This window comes from Nycticebus coucang, chromosome 3 (genome assembly GCF_027406575.1).
Source record: "Nycticebus coucang isolate mNycCou1 chromosome 3, mNycCou1.pri, whole genome shotgun sequence".
Lineage (NCBI taxonomy): Eukaryota > Metazoa > Chordata > Mammalia > Primates > Lorisidae > Nycticebus > Nycticebus coucang.
Genome location: NC_069782.1, coordinates 64539433 through 64558574, shown reverse-complemented (window position 1 = coordinate 64558574; position 19142 = coordinate 64539433). Strand labels below are relative to the sequence as shown.

General features: G+C 49.8%; 1 protein-coding gene across 13 annotated transcripts in view; it reads right to left on the bottom strand.

Annotated features, from left to right (window-relative positions):
• DNM2 (dynamin 2) overlaps nucleotides 1-18786 on the bottom strand; it is a 95462-nt gene extending 76676 nt beyond the window's left edge. For 3 of the 13 annotated variants that reach the window (XM_053583252.1, XM_053583247.1, XM_053583254.1), the window contains exon 1: nucleotides 18337-18786. In XM_053583252.1, coding sequence (XP_053439227.1) covers nucleotides 18337-18497 — 161 coding nt within the window. In that variant the 5' untranslated portion in view covers nucleotides 18498-18786. The remainder of the gene's footprint in view (nucleotides 1-18336) is intronic. The other 10 variants (XM_053583258.1, XM_053583253.1, XM_053583246.1 and 7 more) reach the window with 6 other exon arrangements.
• Between the last annotated feature and the right edge of the window lie 356 nt (nucleotides 18787-19142).

Here is a 19142-nt window from a genome sequence, read left to right as displayed (position 1 = left end):
GAATCACTTAAGCCCAAGAGTTTGAGGTTGCTGTGAGCTGTGACACCTTGGCACTCTACCAAGGGCGACCTGGTGAGACTCTGTCTCAAAGAAAGAAGAAAAAAATTTGACCTTTAGGGCCAGGCACTACGGTAGCTCATGCCTATAATACTAGCACTCAGGGATGCCAAGGCAGGTGGATTGCCTGACCTCAGGAGTTCATGACAAGCCTGAGCAAGATTGAGACACCCTCCCATGTCTCTAAAAATAGCCTTGGGCCGAGTGCCTGTAGTGCCAGCTACTTAGGAGCCTGAGGTAAGAGAATCGCTTGAGCCCAAAAGTTGGAAGTTGCTGTGAGCTATGACATCAGAGTTCTCGACCAATGGCAACAAAGTAAGACTCTGTCTCAAAAAAAAAAAAAAAAAAAAAAAGGGTGGTGCCTGTGGCTCAAGGAGTAGGGCACCGGCCCCATATACCAGAGGTGGCGGGTTCAAACCCAGCCCCGGTCAAAAACTGAAAAAAAAAAAAAAAAAAAATACTATTAAATAACAATCTCACCTTGCAGAAGAGGATATAAATCAGTGTACAGGGAGGGCAGAAGGACAGAATAAGACACATTGTATTTGCTTCAGTATGCAGGGAGAGACTGAGGAACCTAGGAAGCCAAGGTTTTCTCCGTTCATTTTTTATGACATTTGAAAATCTTGGTGTTATGTAAATGTATTACTCATTCAAACCATCACATTGAAACAAGACCACATCCCTACAAAAAATAAAAAATTTAGCCCCTCATGGTGACTAACACCAATAATCCCAGTGCTTTGGAAGGCTAAGGTGGGAGGACCACTGATAATCCAGCCTGGGTATCAGAGCGAGACCATGCTTGAAAAAAAGCCAGGCAGAGTAGTTCAAGCCTTTAATCCTAGCAGTCTCGGAGACCAAAGAGGATCACTTGAGCTCAGAAGTTCAACATGAGCCTGAGCTCATCCTCCACGTGAGATCCCCATCCATCTTGGAAGGGAGGGAGGGAGGGGAGGAGGGGAGGAAGGGAGGAAGGGAGGAAGGAAAAAATTACCAGGGATAGTGGCATACATCTGTCATCTCAATTACTAGGGAGGCTAAGGCAGGAGGATCGCTTAAACCCAGAAGTTTGAGGTGTGCAGTGAACTATGATGACACCACTGTACTTTAGCCTGGGTGACAGAGCAAGACTGTCTCCAAAAATAGAGAAAAAGAAGGGAAAAACCTCAGTGCTTCCAAAGGATATAATAAAACGTAGAAAAATAGTAACTTTCCCCTGGAAAAACCTGGCAACCCCACCTTAGCCAAGAGATCAAGGTCAACATCACTAGCAATAACGGGTAACTCTTGTATATATCACGTACCCCCCAATAGGATTCAAGGAGAAGGATATCTCACCAATACAGTCTCCAAAACTCACAAAAATCTCCCCAGGCTAACCATGAGAAAATACCAGATAAGCCCAATTCGAGGGACATTATGTGAAATATCAAGGTCATGAAAAACAACTTAAGAATGAAGTACTGTCCTAGACTAGGGAAAGATTTAAGGAGACATGACAACTCAATGCAATGTGGATCCTGAGACAGAAACCTGCATAGCCTGACATTCTTACTGGTAATGTACCAAGGGTAATTTTCTGTAGTAAGAAATGTACAATAAGGCAATCTGAATGAAGGATAAAAGGAGGCTTCCTGTACTATCTTGGTAACTTTTCCATCAATTTAAAGCTTATTTAATCTAAAATTACTCCAAAACAAAAAGTTTATTAGGGTGGGTATGGTGGCTCATTCCTGTAATCCTAGCACTCTGGGAGGATTGCTTGAGCTCAGGAGTTATTTATTTATTTATTTTTTTAGACAGAGTCTCACTTTGTCGCCCTCGGTAGAGTGCCATAGCGTCACAGCTCACAGCAACCTCCAGCTCTTGGGCTTAGGTGACTCTCTTACCTCAGCCTCCCGAATAGCTGGGACTACAGGCGCCCGTCACAATACCCAGCTATTTTTTATTGCAGTTTGGCCAGGGCCAGGCTCAAACCCACCACCCTCATTATATGGGGCTGGTGCCCTACTCACTGAGCCAGCTCAGGAGTTTGAGACCAGCCTTAGCAAGACAGAGACTCTGTCTCCACTAAAGATAGAAAAACTAGCCAGGTGTCATGGTGGGTGCCTGTAGTCCCAGTTACTTGGGAGGCTGAGGCAAGAGGGTCGCTTGAGCCCAAGAGTTTGAGATTGCTGTGAGCTACGACACCACAGCATTCCACTCATAGTGAATGAGCAAGATTCTGTCTCAAAAATAAAAACAGCTGGGCATGGTGGCTCACGCCTGTAATCCCAACACTGTGGGAGGCTAAGGTGGGCAGATCACCTGAGCTCTGGAGTTCAGAGATCAACCTGAGTAGAGGGAGAACTTGTCTCTAGCCAGGCGTTATGGTGAGCACCTGTAGTCACAGCTACTCGGGAGGCTGAGGCAAGAGAATCACCTCAGCCTAAGAGTTGGAGGTTGCTGTGAGCTATAATGCCATGGCAATCTACATGGAGTGACAAAGTGAGACTCTGTCTCAAAAGAAAAAAAAAAAAAAAAAAAAAATTCGGCACAGAACCTGTAGCTCAGCAGCTATGGCGCCAGCCACAAACGCTGGACCTGGCAGGTTCGAATCCAGTCTAGGCCTGCCAAACAACAACCAAAAAATAGCTGGGAGTTGTGGCAGGCACCTGTAGTCTCAACTACTTGGGAGGCTGAGGCAAGGGAATCACTTAAGCCCTGCAGTTTGAAGTTGCTGTGAATTATGACACCACAGCACTCTACCCAGGGCAGCATTTGAACGTGGCCCAGGCCAGCTAAACAATGAAATTGCAATAAAAAATAGCAGGGCATTGTGGCAGGTGCCTGTAGTCCTAGCTACTTGGGAGGCTAAGGCAAGAGAATCACTTAAGCCCAAGTGTTTGAGGTTGCTGTGAGCTGTGACGCATGGCACTCTACTGAAGGTGACATAGTGAGACTCTGTCTCAAAAAACAAAAAAACCCTGTCTCTAAAAAAGTAAAAGAGAGCAGCACCTGTGGCTCAAAGGAGTAGGGCAGCAGCCCCATATGCTGGAGGTGGTGGGTTCAAACCCAGCCTGGGCCAAAAACTGCAATAACAACAACAAAAGAACAAAAAGTAAAAGAAAAGGAAAGGCCAGGAGTACTGGCTCAGGCCTGTAATCCTAGCACTCTGAGAGGGTGAGGTGGGTGGAGTACTTGAGCTCAGGAGTTCAAGACTAGCCTGAGGAAGAGTGAGACCCTGGCAGTGCCTGTGGCTCGGTGAATAGGGCACTGGCCCCATATACCGAGGGTGGCGGGTTCAAACCTGGACCCTGGCAAACTGCAACAAAAGATAGCTGGGCCTTGTGGCAGGTGTCTGTAGTCCCAGGTACTTGGGAGGTTGGGACAAGAGAAACGCCTAAGCCCAAGAGCTGGAGGTTGCTGTGAGCTGTGACACCTCGGCATTCTACCAAGGGCAACAAAGTGAGACTCTATCTCTAAGAAAAAAAAAGAGAGGGCGGCACCTGTGGCTCAAAGGAGTAGGGCGCCGGCCCCATGTGCCGGAGGTGTGGGTTCAAACCCAGCCCCGGTCAAAAAACGCCAAAAAAAAAAAAAAAAAAAAGAGAGAGAGAGAGTCATACACATTAGAGGTGGTTCCCATGCAAAGGACAATACAAATCTCATTACTCTGTCCATTTCCACTTCTACCCTTTTTTTTTTTCAATGAGTAAACAGGTGAATAATTCTTGTAATTAGAAAAGAGTTGAAGATCAGGCCAGAGCATCATTTTTCACCCAGTGCTAGAGGAGTATATTCCAGGTAAGGCCTGCCCACCTCAAGAAGCACTATGCCCTGAGCTCTCTGACAAACTGTGCCAGACAGTAACACTGGGGTATACACTGCAGAAGCCAGGTTTCCGTCTGACCAACTTCTGCCCAGACACCGGAAACTCAACACTGCAAGACAATAACACACACCAACCCAAATCACAGGAAGAGTCCCTCAAGCTGAGCCAGTGGCTTGTGGCCTCCAGTCACAGCCCCTGACCTTGATTTGTGGGTCCCCAGCTCTCACTTGACCCACCAGGTAGAAAAAGCCAATTTCCAAAGGCACTGTTGTCATATCTGGCAGGTCTCCCAGGCGAGGAGGTTGCCACTCCCTAGAAGGACCCTGTCTGTCAGCACAGAAGACAGAGGCTGCATGGCCAGGACAGATGAGGCTGTGTCCTGACTCACTCTAGGGGCTTCCTCTGGGCTGGCCTGCTCGTACCAGGGCATATCAGGGCAGTCAGCAGGCAGGGTCACCCCAGCTGGGACTGTTTCTTCCCACTAGGCTGGCCCACTAGGCTAGCAGCCCTGAAAGGCTCTTATCACTGGGAAAATGTGTCATAGGGCAGTCTCCAGGGCTTTTCCTCCTTTGTTTGGGCATGGGAGTGTCACCAAGGCCCCGGGCAGTTCTACGGACCTCTTGTTCACAGCCCCATATTTGTGTGGTCAGAGTGGATTCAGTTTTTACCCAAGAGATCTCCCTTAATGAAGACAGCAGTGACGCCCACTCCTGCCAGGGCCATCTGGCACCCAGACAGGAAGCAAGAGTCAGAAGGGGTATCCCACGAGCAGCTGTGAAGGTATTGTCCCACAGCCTGGGAAGGGGACCCAGCTTGTCCATCTAACAGCCCAGGAAGCCAGCCCAGAGAGACACTCACGCTGCCTGACCTCAGAGTTTTAGCCTATAATTGTCACTCCCCTATCTACCAACAGAGGCCAATCCCAGCCCTCCAGAAAGGAGAATTCCCTTGGCTTCAGGTCCAACACACCCTTAAGCAGGCTGTGAGCCCCCAAAGGTGAGGTCTCATCTCTCCCCCTGCCTCCTGGAATGGGCACGAAGGTACAAGGAGCTCAGGAGATCATCTCTCTGTTTCTGCCCATCCTTCTCACCTCAGTAGGAAGACTAGCCACCACCTCCTTCAAGAAGAATTCTCTGACTACCATTCCCACAAGGCTCCCAGTGTGGATATCCAGTTTGCATACTCTCCCACCCCTCCCATTAGAATGTGCCCCTGGAAGCCAGATGCTTCTGGTCTCCCTCCCTGTGACATCTCCACTCCAACTCCACCTCAGCCCCTGCCAGGGCAGCATCACTCTCCACTGAGGACAAATTCCTGAGTGAACAAGTGGGTGCAGAGGGGGCCTGGAGACACCCAGCTGCCTTGTACATACATGAGGGTTGCCCCAGAGGATACGCTGACAGTACTCAGCACCTGGCACACAGGGACGATACCAAAGACACTGACATCAGGCCAAGGGGAAACAGGAGGTTGGACACTATGACCAAGGCAGGGGTAAGGTATAGGCCAACAGTCTCGAGTCCTCAGCTCTGGGTTCTAGTCTAACCACTCAAAACCCCAGCATCATGGGCAAACACTGTGCCTCAGTCTCCTCATCGATAAGCATTTTTAAGCACTGGCCTCCAAGTGAATGAAGTGCCTTGTGCCAAGACCCCAGCAAGGATCACAGAACACAGAAGGTGCTGACATTTATCATGGGGACAGTCACAATGACTCCTGGATGCCACCCCCCTCCCCAACCTCCATTCCTTACCCCTCATGGGTAGTCAGGGCTCTCCATTTGGCAACTACAAATATACCAACAATGAAAGACCTCGAAGGTGTGCCAAATGCTTGGTAAATCATTTGCTGATTGACATGAATAGGGTGATTCCAGTTTTGGTAGGAAATCCAGCCAAAATGAAGCAACCATAACAGTCAGTGCCATATACTCTCTAAGGTGACAACACATCTGGCATGTACATATGTACAAAAAACACAGGAGGTGGGGTGGTGCCTGTGGCTCAGTGGGTAAGGCGCCAGCCCCATACACCGAGGGTGGCAGGTTCAAACCCGGCCCCAGGCAAACTGTAACAAAAAAATACCCAGGCATTGTGGTGGGCGCCTATAGTCCCAGCTACTCGGGAGGCTGAGGCAAAAGAATCGCCTAAGCCCAGGAGTTGGAGGTTGCTGTGAGTTGTGTGACGCCACAGCACTCTAGTGAGGTCAATAAAGTGAGACTCTACAAAAAAAAAAAAAAGGAGGGGCCGGGGAACACAAGAGGAAAAGGTGGGCGGGGTGTTCTTCCTCATCTGTAATGGTTTCCTTTTTTCCTAGAATGTTGTCTTCAGGCCCTGCTTGCGTACTTAAAATTTAGAAAAAAGTAGGCATCTGATGGACAGTTTCCTGCCTCTCATGTGCCTCCTGGTTCTTTCCCCGTATGCGGCAGAAACCAAGCAGGCAGGGTGTGTGAAGGGGCCTCCAAATCTGCTGTTCCGTCTTTGCAGGACTGGTTCAACTGCAAAGCAACCACCTCCTCGGTAGCCCCATCTGAAGCAGGGCCAGCAACCACCTAGCCACCTCCCCACTGCCCCAGTGCAGTGCAGAGAAAACCACTTATCTTTTCTAGAATGCTCTTGCTTATTTAATTCTTTACCTCTTCTCTGTCCAGCTCAGTCCCCTCTGGATCCCCAGCATCAGGGATGCCAGTCAGACATACCACCAACTCAAAGCATCCAAAATGCCAAAAGTCTTTCTATCCATAATCTAGGCCCCATCCTTGGTACAAATGGTATCACACCCAAAATCCAGCCCCACACCATCCCATATCCTGTGTTCTCAGATATACAGCTCCAGAGGACACAGGCCCAGTCCAAGTTCCAGCTCCTGTATTTCTCCCTGCCTGGCTTCAGGCCAGTCCTCCTATCTCTGGCATCAGTTTCCCCACCTGTAAACGAGAGATGCTAAGAGCAGAAGCCTCCACCCCCAGAGATTCTAGGATCAGGTGGTCAGATTTTATACATAACTCCCTATGCATGGTGCAGGGTCAGTGTCCACCAACATCAATTTTTTTGGGGGTGATTTTTGGCCGGGGCTGGGTTTGAACCTGCCACCTCCAGCATACGGGACCGGCACCCTACTCCTTGAGCCACAGGCACCGCCCAACATCAATTTGTTTGTTGTTTCTTTTTTTTTTGAGACAGCGTCACTATGTCAACCTGGGTAGAGTGACATGGCGTCACAGCTTACAGCAACCTCAACTCTTGGGCTTAAGCAATTCTCTTGCCTAAGCCTCCCAAGTAGCTGGGATTACAGACACCTGCCACAATGCCCACTATTTTTTGGTTGTAGTTTTCATTATCGTATGGCAGGCCCGGGTTGGGTTTGAACCTACCAGCTCCAGTGTATGTGGCTAGTGCCCTAGCTGCTGAGCAACAGGCATCGAGCCTGTTTTTTGTTTGTGAGACAGAGTTTCACTTTGTTGCCCTGGGCAGAGTGCTGTAGCATCAGAGCTCACAGCAACCTCAAACTCCTAGTCTCAAGCAATTCACTTGTCTCAGCTTCCCGAGGGCACAGGCACTGCCCAAACATTACAGGCACTCACCACAACACCCCACTATATTTTTTAAAGACAGGGTCTCGCTCTTGCTCAGGCTGATCTTGAACACCTGAGCTTAAGCAAACCACCTGTCTCAGCCTCCCAGAGTCCTAGGATTATAGGCGTGAGCCACCTAGCCTAGCTTTGTCTTTTGTTTTTTTACATTGAAACAGAATCTTACTTTGTCACCCTCGGTGGAGTGCCAAGGCGTCATGGCTCACAGCAACCTCCAACTCTTGGGCTCAAGTGATTCTCTTGCCTCAGCCTCTCTAGTAGCTAGGACTACAGGTGCCTGCCACAATGCTGGATATTTTGTTGTTGTTGTTTAGCAGGCTTGGGCCAGGGTGAACACACCAGCCCCGAAGCATGTGGCTGGCGCCATAACCACTGAGCTATGGGCGCCCAACCTTTTTGTTTTTGTTTTTGTTTTTTGAGACAGAGTCTCAGTATGTCACCCTGGGTAGAGTGCCATGGCATCACAGCTCACAACAACCTCAAAGTCCTGGGCTTAAGCAATTTTTTTGCCTCAGCCTTCCACACAGTTGGGACCCCAGGCACCCGCCACAACGCATAGCTATTTTCTGGCTGTAGTTGTCATTGTTGTTTGGCACGCCTGGGCTGGATTCGAACACAACAGCTCTGGAGTATGTGGCTGGCACCCTAGCTGCTGAGCTACAGGCACCGAACCAGTCTTTTGTTTTTTTGAGAGAGTCTCTGTCACCCTGGGTAAAAGGCCATGGCATCATAGCTCATAGCAACCTCAAACCTCAGGGCTCAAACAATCTTGCCTCAGCCTCCCAAGTAGCTGGAATTATAGACCCCCACCACACTCGGCTATTTTTTCTTTTCTTTTTTTTTGTAGAGACAGAGTCTCACTTTATCACCCTCAGTAAGAGTGCTGTGGCATCACAGCTTACAGCAACTTCCAACTCCTAGGCTTAGGTGATTCTCTTGCCTCAGCCTCCACAGTAGGTGGGACTACAGGTGCTAGCTACAATGCCCGGCTATTTTTTTGTTGCAGTTTGGCCGGGGCTGGGTTTGAATCTGCCACCCTCGGTATGTGGGGCCAGCACCCTACTGAGTCACAGACACTGCCCAAACATTTTACCTTTTTTTGTTGTTGTTATTGTTGTTGTAGTTTTGGCCAGCGCCAGGTTTGAACCCGCCACCTTCGGTACATGGGACTGGTGCCCTACTCCCTGAGGCACAGGCACCGCCTTAGTTTTTCTATTTTTTTTTTAGTAGAGATGGATCTTGATCTTGCTCAGGATGATTTCAAACCCCTGAGCTCAAGTGATCCACCTACCTCAGTTCCCAGATAGCTAGGATTACAGGCCTGAGCCACCATGCCTGGCTTTTATTTTTTTGAGACAGAGCCTCTAGCTGTTGCCCTGGGTAGAGTGCGGTGGTGTCACAGCTCACAGCAACCTCCAACTCTTGGGCTTAAGCGATTCTCCTGCCTCAACCTCCCAACCAAGTATTTGGGACTACAGGCCCCTGCCACAACACCCAGCTATTTTTGGTTGCAGTTGTCACTGTTGTTTAAAAAGTCTGGGCCAAACTCGAGCCCACCAGCCTCAGCGTACGTGGCTGGCACCCTACTCACTGAGCCTTTTTTTTTTTTTTTTTTTTGAGACAGGTCTCACTCTGTTGCCCTTGATAGAGTGCCATGGCATTATCAGAGCTCACAGCAACCTCCAACTCTTGGGCTCAAGCCATTCTCTTGCCTTAGCCTCCCAAGTAGCTGGAACTACAGGCACCAGCCACCTTGCCTGACTAGTTTTTTTGTTTGTTTTTTTTTTCTATTTTTAGTAGACAGGGTCTTGCTCCTACTCAGGCTGGTCTTGAACTCCTGAGCTCAACCAATCCACCCACTGCTAGGATTACAGGCATAAACCATTGCACCTGGCCCCCAACATCAGCTCTTAATATGTTATAAACCCCCAGAAGCAGATGAAAAATGAAACAGTCACCCCACTTCAGGTTTAAGCTAAGGGTGATTCAATGGGGGAAAATTCCTAATCTCCCTGCTGGGACTAAGTTCCCTATATTAACAGAAACCCCCAAATACAACCAGAAGCAGTGGTCTTTCCTCTCACATGCCATCTTGCATAGAAGGCAGGGCTATTCTTTTTCCTTTATTCAGATGGTAGCTAAAGCCCTATAAATATCTCATTATTGGCATGGTTTTTTCAAAGGTTTGACACAATAAGGGCTTAATTACAGCATGTGGTTGGCAACCATAGTAAATTAAAGTTTAGATCCTGTTCCCATTTTCTTCAGCAGTTGAGGAGCCTGTAATTTCAGCATCTTCATTCAAATCAGCACAAGTTTGGCAGATGTGACTCTGAGCCAAATGTAAACAGTGGGAGGCAGAAAGGGTTCTGCTTGGTGGCCAGCCCCCCCCTTCCTCCCAGGCTATCTTCCTAGTTATAAACATAATCCCTAAATGAGCAAAAAACAAAGCAAGAATTATGAGGGGTGGGGCCTGTGGCTCTGTGGGTAGGGCGCCAGCCACATACACCAAGTGTGGCGTTTTCAAACCCAGCCCAGGCAAGCTAAAACAAAAATGACAACTGCAACAACAAAATAGCTGGGCATTGTGGCAAGCGCCTATAGTCCCAGCTACTTGGGAGGCTGAGGCAAGAGAATTGCTTAAAAGCCCAAGAGTTTGGTGTTGCAGTGGTATGGTGCCAGACACGTACAATGAGGCAGGCGGGTTCAAACCCAGCCTGGGCCTGCTAAAACAACAATGACAACTGCAACAAAAAATAGCCAGGCGCCTATAATCCTGGCTACTGGAAGGCCGAGGCATGAGAATCGCTTAAGCCCAGGAGTTTGAGGTTGTCGTGAGCTGAGACACCATCGCACTCTACCAAGGGTGACATAGTGAGACTGTCTCAAAAAAAATTAAAAAATAAAAATAAAAAAAGAATAGGGAGCAGCCCTGTGGGTGATCCATATTTCCCTGGAGGGATTCATCACCAAAGGCGAAATGGAAATGCAGCTGGAGATGGCACAGTCCAACTGGCAGGGGCTTCTTGCTAAAAGCAAAATGGTCCAGGCACGGTGGTTCACACCTGTAATCCCAGCACTTGAGAGGCCGAGATGGGTGGATTGCCTGAGCTTACATGTTTGAGAACAGCCTGAGCCAGATGAGACCTTGTCTCTAAAAACAGCTGAGTATTGTGGCAGACGCCTGTAGTCCCAGCTACTTGGGAGGCTGAGGCAAGAGAATCACTTGAACCCAGTAGTTCGAGAGTGCTGTGAACTATGACACCATGGCACTCCACTGAGGGCGACAAAGTAAAACTCTGTCTCAAAATAAATAAATAAATAATAGCCGGGCGTTGTGGCAGGCGCCTGTAGTCCCAGCTACTCGGGAGGCTGAGGCAAGAGAATCGCTTAAGCCCAGGAGTTGGAGGTTGCTGTGAGCTGTGTGAGGCCACGGCACTCTACCGAGGGCCATAAAGTGAGACTCTGTCTCTACAAAAAAAATAAAATAAAAAATATAAATAAATAAATAAATATAAATAAAAGCAAAATGGCACAGGACGCCTACATGCTTTTGGAGTCTTCTCACTGAGAATACTAAGGTCAAGCTGGAAATCAAAGGAGAAATCTCAAAACTCACCCAGAAGTTGGCCCAGGGTGAGAAGAACAGTGCCACTGGTGGTCTGTCTGCTCAGAGTCCTCCCTGCTTCCAAGGTTGCCTACACCCTGCACCTGTTCCCCTCCTACCTCTGGATCTCACTTCCTCTACCCACCTGCTCCACTGGTCTTCAGGTGGCTCCCACTCCACAGCCTTTGCATTGGCTGTACCCGAAGCCTAGGATGCTCTTCCTGCTGCCTCCAGGGGCTTCTTTCTTACCTCCTTTAAGTCCCTGCTCAAATGTCACCTGACTCCACTATTTAAAATGTAACCCCCTCACTGAGAGCACTCCCTTATCCCATTCCTTTATCCTCCCCCTCCTTCCCCCACACTGTATTTACCACCTTCTGCCATGTTTCTCCTTTACCTATCCCCTGCTAAAAGGCCAAGTCACCCAGAGCAGGGATTTTGGTAACTTGCACAAGGCTATGTCCCTAAACACACAGTAAAAGGGCCTAAAAGTGATCAGAAAACATTTTTTCAATGAACAAATGAACAATACCTAATGTTTTGAAGACTTTTTTTTTCCTTTTTTGAGACAGTCTCACTTTGTCACCCTGGGTAGAGTGCCATGGTGTCATAGCTCACAGCTACCTCAAACTCTTGGGCTTAAGCAATTCTCTTGCCTCAGCCTCCCATGTAGCTGGGACTACAGGCACCTGCCACAATGCCCAGCTATTTTTTCATTGTTGTTGCAGTTGTCATTGTTGTTTTTAGCTGGCCCAGGCTGGGTTGGAACCCACCGGCCTCAGTGTATATGGCCGGTGCCCTACCCCCTGAGCTATGGGTACCAACCCTGGCTATTTTTTATTGTTGTTGTTGCTGTAGTTGTCATTGTTGTTTGACAGGCCTGGGCTGGGTTTGAACCCACCAGCCCTGGTGCATGTGGCCAGCACCCTAGCCAGTGAGCTATAGGTGCTGAGCTAAGATAATCCCCCCCCACTTTATTTTGAGACAGAGTTTTACTCTGTCACCCAGTCTAGAGTACCGTGGCTTCACCTAGCTCACAGATCACAGCAACCTCCTCGGTTCATATCTTCCTGCCTCAGCTTCCCAAGTAGCTAAGATTACAGGGGCTTGCCATAGTATCCAGCTAATTTTTTTTTTTTTTAGTAGAGATGGGGTTCTTGCTCTTGCTCAAGCTGGTTTTGAACTCTTGAGCTCAAGTGATCCTCCCACCTCAGCCTCCCAAAGTGCTAGGATTACAGATGTCAGCCACCATCCAGCTAATAATTCCCACTTTAAAAAATAATTTTTTCTTTTTTGAGACACAGTCTCAAGATGTACCCTCAGTGGAGTGCCGTAGCGCCACAGCTCACAGCAACTTCAAACTCTTGGGCTTAAACTCTTTTACCTTAGCCTCCCGAGCACCTGGGACTACATGCGCCCGCCACAATATTTGGCTATTTTTTTTTCTTTGCAGTTGCCATTGTGTTTTAGCTGGTCCAGGCCAGGTTTGAACCCACCATCCTCGGTGTATGTGGCTGGCGCCCTACCTACTGAGCTATGGGCGCTGCCAAATTTTTTTTATATTTTAAGACAGAGTCGCACTCAGTTGCCCTGGGTAGAGTGCCATGGTATCATGGCTCACAGCAACCTCAAACTCTTGGGCTCAAGCCATCCTCTTGCCTCAGCCTCCCAAGTAGCTGAGACTACAGGCGCCTGCCACAACGCCTGGCTCTTTTTTGGATGCAGTTGTTTAGCTGGCCTGGGCCGGATTCAAACCCACCACCCTCAGATATGTGGCTGGCGCCAGTAATCCCAGTAGCTGGGACTACGTGCACTCTCCACAGTGTCTGGCTACTTTTCTTTTTTTTTTTGAGATAGAGACTCACTACATCGCCCTTGGTAGAATACTGTGGCGTCACATCTCACAGCAACCTCCAACTCTTGGGCTTAGGCAATTCTCTTGCCTCAGCCTCCCAAGTAGCTGGGACTACAGGTACCAGTAATAATACCTGGCTCTTTTTTGTTGCAGTTGTTTAGCTGGCTGGGGCTGGGTTTGAACCCGCCACCCTCGGTTTATATGGCTGGTGCCGTAACCACTGTGCTATGGGTGCCGAGCCTATTATTATTATTATTTTAAATAAGCAGGGTCTCATTTTTGCTTAGGCTGGTCTCAAACTCTTGAGCTCAAGCAATCCACCCATCTCGGCCTCCCAGAGTGCAGGGATTACAGGCATGAGACACCTCGCCCAGCCTTAATAATTCCCGTTTTAAAGAGGAGGGATTTAGGGCAGTGCCTGTGGCTCAGTGAGTAGGGCGCCGGCCCCATACGCCGAGGGTGGCAGGTTCGGACCCAGCCCCAGCCAAACTGCCCCAGAAAAATAGCCGGGCGTTGTGGCGGGCGCCTGTAGTCCCAGCTGCTCAGGAGGCTGAGGCAAGAGAATCACGTAAGCCCAAGAGTTAGAGGTTGCTGTGAGCTGTGTGACGCCAAGGCACTCTACCCGACGGCTGTACAGTGAGACTCTGTCTCTACAAAAAAAAAAAAAAAAAAAGAGGAGGGATTTAGTCCCTTGTTCAGTATTCTTCCAAGTATTGCAATGAGAAGGCACCAGGCAACTTCATCGGCGCTAGGAGTTGAAACAGATCCTATCTGGTCTGCTAACAGTCCCATTTCCTAACTGAGGAAATGTAACTCCAAGAAGTGACCCTCACAGGACCAAAGACAGCTTAGGCAATCTAAGCTTCCTGCCTCAGCCTCTTCCTGCTCTTCCCCAGGTGTGGTAGGGGACTTACCCAGCCACTTCCCAAGCTCCTCCCTGGTGCCACCTCCTGAGGCTGAATGACAAGTATCAAGAGGAATGCCACATCTTTCTCCTTAGGGCCATAAGTCTGTCTGCTATGACAGGGCAGATAAGCCAAAGATCTCAAACTCAAAGGTTCCAGAGCCAGGAGGCTCTAAGCAAATGTAAATTGGACCCGGATGGGTGCTAGGAAGTAGTGGGGACTATGGCAGCTCCAATGGCAACTTCTAGTCTGGCAGGGCAATGGCTGGTGCTTCTGAAATCCAAGCAGTTGGTGCCACAAGGGACATAGACCCAGCAAGGCCAGATAATTCTTTTTTTTTTTTGTAGAGACAGAGTTTCACTTTATCGCCCTCAGTAGAGTGCCATGGCGTCACACAGCTCACATCAACCTCCAACTCTTGGGCCTAGGCGATTCTCCTGCCTCAGCCTAGAGTAGCTGGGACTACAGGCGCCCACCACAACGCCCGGCTATTTTTTTGTTGCAGTTTGGCCGGGGCTGGGTTTGAACCCGCCACCCTCAGTATATGGGGCCGGCGCCCTGCTCACTGAGCCACAAGCGCCGCCCAAGGCCAGATAATTCTAACAGCAGCCACCATGGGTACAGGGTCCATGCACTCTGGGCACAATCAATCACTCATCATTTCCCGGGAAAGGGTCCAGTTACCACCTCCATCTTATAGGAATGGAATCTGAGGCCCAGAAAGCTAACTCCACCTGGCTGAAATCACACAGTGAAATATGGTGGAGCCAGGCTATGGGCCCAGAGCCTGTGGGCTCCACCACTAAATTCTAAAGACCAATGTGTATTCCAGTACCATGGAAATCCGGATTTTGATGTGAAATCTAACTTTTAAACGTTGGCAGCTCAATAAACACAAAATTTTCTAAATGCCTAGCAGGTGAAATAAAAGACCCAGCAAACAGTCCTCAACCCCCAAGGCCACCAATCTACAAACCCCATTCTGCTCACAAGCAAACAGGGCAGAGAAAACATTCTTTTTTTTTTTTTTTGACACAGTTTCATGCTGCTTGCCATGAGATGGGGTCTTGCTCTGTCTCAGACAGGCCTCCTATTCCTGAGCTCAAGCAATTCACCATAACTGAGCGCAGTGGCTCACGCCTTTAATCCCAGCACTTGGGAGGCCTGAGGCAGGTGGATTGCCTGAGCTCATGAGTTCAAGACTAAGCAAGAACGAGCCCCTGTCTCTAAAAAATAGTCAGGTGTTGTGGTGGGCTCCTATAGTCCCAGCTACCTGGAAGGCTGAGGCAAGAGAATCACTTGAACCCAAGAGTTTGAGGTTGCTGTAAGCTAAGATGCCATGGCATTCTACCACGAGTGACCAAGTAAGACTGCCTCGGGCAGCGCCTATGGCTCAACGGGGTAAGGCGCTGGCCCCATATGCTGGAGGTGGTGGGTTCAAACCCAGCCCCAGCCAAAAAAACTGCAAACAAAAAAATAAAAATAAATAAATAAATTGAATAAATTTATTAAAATAAAAAAAGACCGCCTCAAAAAAAAAGCAATTCACCCACCTCGGCCTCCCAGAGTGTTAAGAGCCACCACACTCGGCCCCTGACCACATTCTTAGAAAAAATCCACAAGGAGGGGATTTTCTTTCTTTTTCTTTTTTTTTTTTTTGAGTTTTTGACCAGGGCTGGGTTTGAACCCACCACCACCAGCATATGGGGCCAGCGCCCTACTCCTTTGAGCCACAGGCACCACCCTAAGGAGGGGATTTTCTAAGAATGTGTTGAAGCACCCCATGTTGAAGCCCTGGGTACCATGGGCCCCTGACATGCTCTCAGGTTCACACCTTAAAGTCAGCGAGGATGCCCACTGTACACATCTCCAGTGCCAGGGAGTAAACCTGTTCTCCATTTGGTTTGGCCAAATTCACAAAAGGAAGTAGGGAGTTGGATTCAAAGTGAGGCACTGAATTGATGCTCTTAACAAGCAACTTCTGCACTATATGGTTGTACAAGGTTGGCACAGTAGTAGCTGATAGCTGTCAGATGCCAGGGTGGGCAGGAGAGAAGAGCAATGGTTAGAGGAAATGATAAGAGGTGGGGAAAGGAGATGCCTATATCCCCAAACCGGACCCCCAATTCCTCACTGACCAGCCTTGACCAAAAGTGCTTTGCTCAGCACTCTGAACCTCAGTTTCCTGGTCTGTAAAATGGGTGTTATAGCAATGCTACCCTTATAGGCTTAAGTGAAAGTACTTTAACTGTGGCTAGCTTGGTCACCAATATGAAAGGAATAAGCTGGGTGAATAAGAGTCCAGTCCACATAGCCTACTGTATGCCAGGTCCCGTGCTAAGTAAGCACTTTCTTTTCTTTTTTTTTTTTTGTAGAGACAGAGTCTCACTTTACTGCCCTCGGTAGAGTGCCGTGGCGTCACATGGCTCACAGCAACCTCCAGGTCTTGGGCTTACATGATTTTCTTGCCTCAGCCTCCCGACTAGCTGGGACTACAGGTGCCCGCCACAACGCCCGGCTATTTTTTTGTTGCAGTTTGGCAGGGGCTGGGTTTGAACCCGCCACCCTCGGCATATGGGGCCGGCGCCCTACTCACTGAGCCACAGGCGCCGCCCAGTAAGCACTTGCAAGGCACCATGTTACTGCATCCTTCCAACAGTCTTGCAATGGGCCATCCATTGCCCCGTTTTTAGGAGGGGAAGCTGAGCTTTGAGAGGTCAAACAACCTGTGCAAAGTCACAAGGCCAATATAACAGATCTTTGCAGATGCCCCCACAAGAAGCCTGTCCAGAAAGGATGACTGCCACTCAGAGGGGCTCACAGCCCAGCCTGAGATCAGGCCAGGTGCTGCTGACCCCAAGTCCACACCTTTCCACCAGAGTAGTTTGAGGGCGAAGAGCCAGAGCCAAACATGCAAAGAAGGAAATTCACACTGCTGAGAGCACAACCCTCATGACTCTGGATGGCAAGAACAGGGCTAGACAACCAGGCAGGCTGGACACCCAGTCAGTCTCTGCCTTGCACCAGCCTGGTGACCTTGAGTGAACACCAAGTCCTTTCAGAGCTCCTTCCTTCTGGCTCATCTCCAAGGTAGGGATGATAACAGAACTCGTTCTCCCTACTCATTCATTGTGGGATTCTAGATGCCCAGCCAATAAAGATGCAGTCTAGGGCGTGCTGTATGAACATGACCCCTTAGCACTGATCAGCACAGTAATAACAATAACAATGAGAACAAGGAAGAGGAGGCCATCATTTGGCAGCCACACCTTCACAAATGGAGTACTTCCTGGAATGGAGAAGTGGCCACCCATCCAAGAGATGGAGAGGCAAGAGGCAGGGCAAAGGGGAGGATAAGACTTCTGGTTCATTTGCTTCCTGAATCCTGGAAACAGCTTAGAGAGTGGAATTTGTGCACTGGACAGATGGGCACACTGAAGATTCTCAGGGCTGCCCAGGGAAGGCTACATCCCAGCTCTTCCCATTGAGGCCCGATCGGGCAAGAAGCCCCTTCCCAGGCTGCAGGAAAGCCTCTGATTCATAGACTGCAACACTGACATGGACCAGGAAGGAATCCTGGAGAAAACGCCCCTCAAGTTTCTACTTCCAACTGGACAAGGAAAGTGGGGATTCAAGCTTTATCTTTTAACTCCATACTCTCCTCCACTTTCTCCCCACCCCCTGCCAGGAAGGCTGGGCTAGGCGGGGCAGTGATGGACAGACTAGGAATGGACGAACACTAAAGCAGAGAGACAGACAGAAGGATTCACTTGGAATAGAGGATCCACCATTAACCAGGGACCAAGCAGAAACGTCAATCCGAGAGAACCCTACAACAGAGTCCCCTAGGGTTCAGTCAGCCAGCCACTCTAATAGTGGAGGCCAATAGGGACCACCGGATGGTGAGACTACTAACTGCTTAAGTCTGTGAAAGGCAAGGATGGACGCCCAGACAGCGGAGGTCACCCCAGGTGACTAGTCACAAAACAGGGGACCGCCAGGTGGGCCTGGACAGATGGACGGCCAAATGGTGATGGTAGGGGGGGTACCAGCCCAGGACACAACCATAACAAACCAGACAGCAGAGGCTGCTTCCAGATTAATGAATATCCAGCCAGACGACAAGGGTCACCCTGATAGATATCTAGGTGGCAGGTTTCACGCCGTCAGACAGCCAAACAGAGGAGAAGAGGGATCAAACTCTGACCCAAAGGCAACCAGATGGCACATTTCACCCACAAAAACAAGACAAATGGCTAGAGTCCGTTGCACCTCGTCTCACGGACCTGGGGCCGTGAGACCGCCTCGGGGGCCTGAGCTGGCTCCCCGGCTCCTGAAGGAAGACTTCCATCTAGGGCGACACACAGGGCCCTCCAGCTGTCTCCGTCCCTGTCGCGGCCACGCAAGCGTCGCAATTACGCCGGCGGCGCAGGGCGCGCCATTCCCACTTCGTCCTCCGCGCCCTAGGCCGCCCGCCCGCCCACAGTCCCTGCTGCGCTCACTTACCGTCCCACGAAGTTCTCCAGCACCGAGCTCTTGCCGGCGCTCTGGCCGCCCACCACCGCGATCTGCGGTAGGTCCAAATGGCAGCTCTGGCCGATGGAGCTGAAGGCGTCCTGAAGCTTGTTCACCAGCGGGATCAACTCTTCCATCCCGCGGTTGCCCATGACGCCAGCGGTTCCCGGCACTCCTCGCTGCCCCGGACCCCGACCCAGAACCCCAACGACCCGGCCCCGCGGCGACTACGGCCGTTGTTGCCCGCCCGCCTGGGCCTCGGCGCGACGCCCGGTCCCGGCTCGGCCTCACAGTCGCCGCCTCATCCGGTTCTCTGGCTACACCCGACTTGAGCAACCTCCCGCCCCGGGCCTGGGGCTGCACCAGAAGACCTCACGTTGCCTTCGATTAGCCGATGGTGCTGTCACTCAGATACAAGAACCAATCAAACAGAGGTACTGTCCCATGGCTAAGTAAGCCTTCCCACTGGGGTCGGTCTCATGGACTCTTTGGACCGGAGAACTGTCTCTATCGTGCAAAAACCAATAGCAGCGGATATCTATTTGTCAACGCCAGTAGGCGGTGTTTCGAGAAAAGAAATGTTGGTTCCGCACATTGGCGGATATCCATGTCTTATTGGCAGAAAGACACGCCAGTCGAAAACGTTGGCCAATAGTGTTAGGAACTAATCCTTACAAATTGATTTGTCGCTTGACACTAGTTTCCTAAGAATTTCCCATTGGTTTATATAAGTATCACTTCGTTTTTCCAGGCAACAAGGCAAAGAGGTCAGATTTTAACTCTGGTTAAAATCAGGT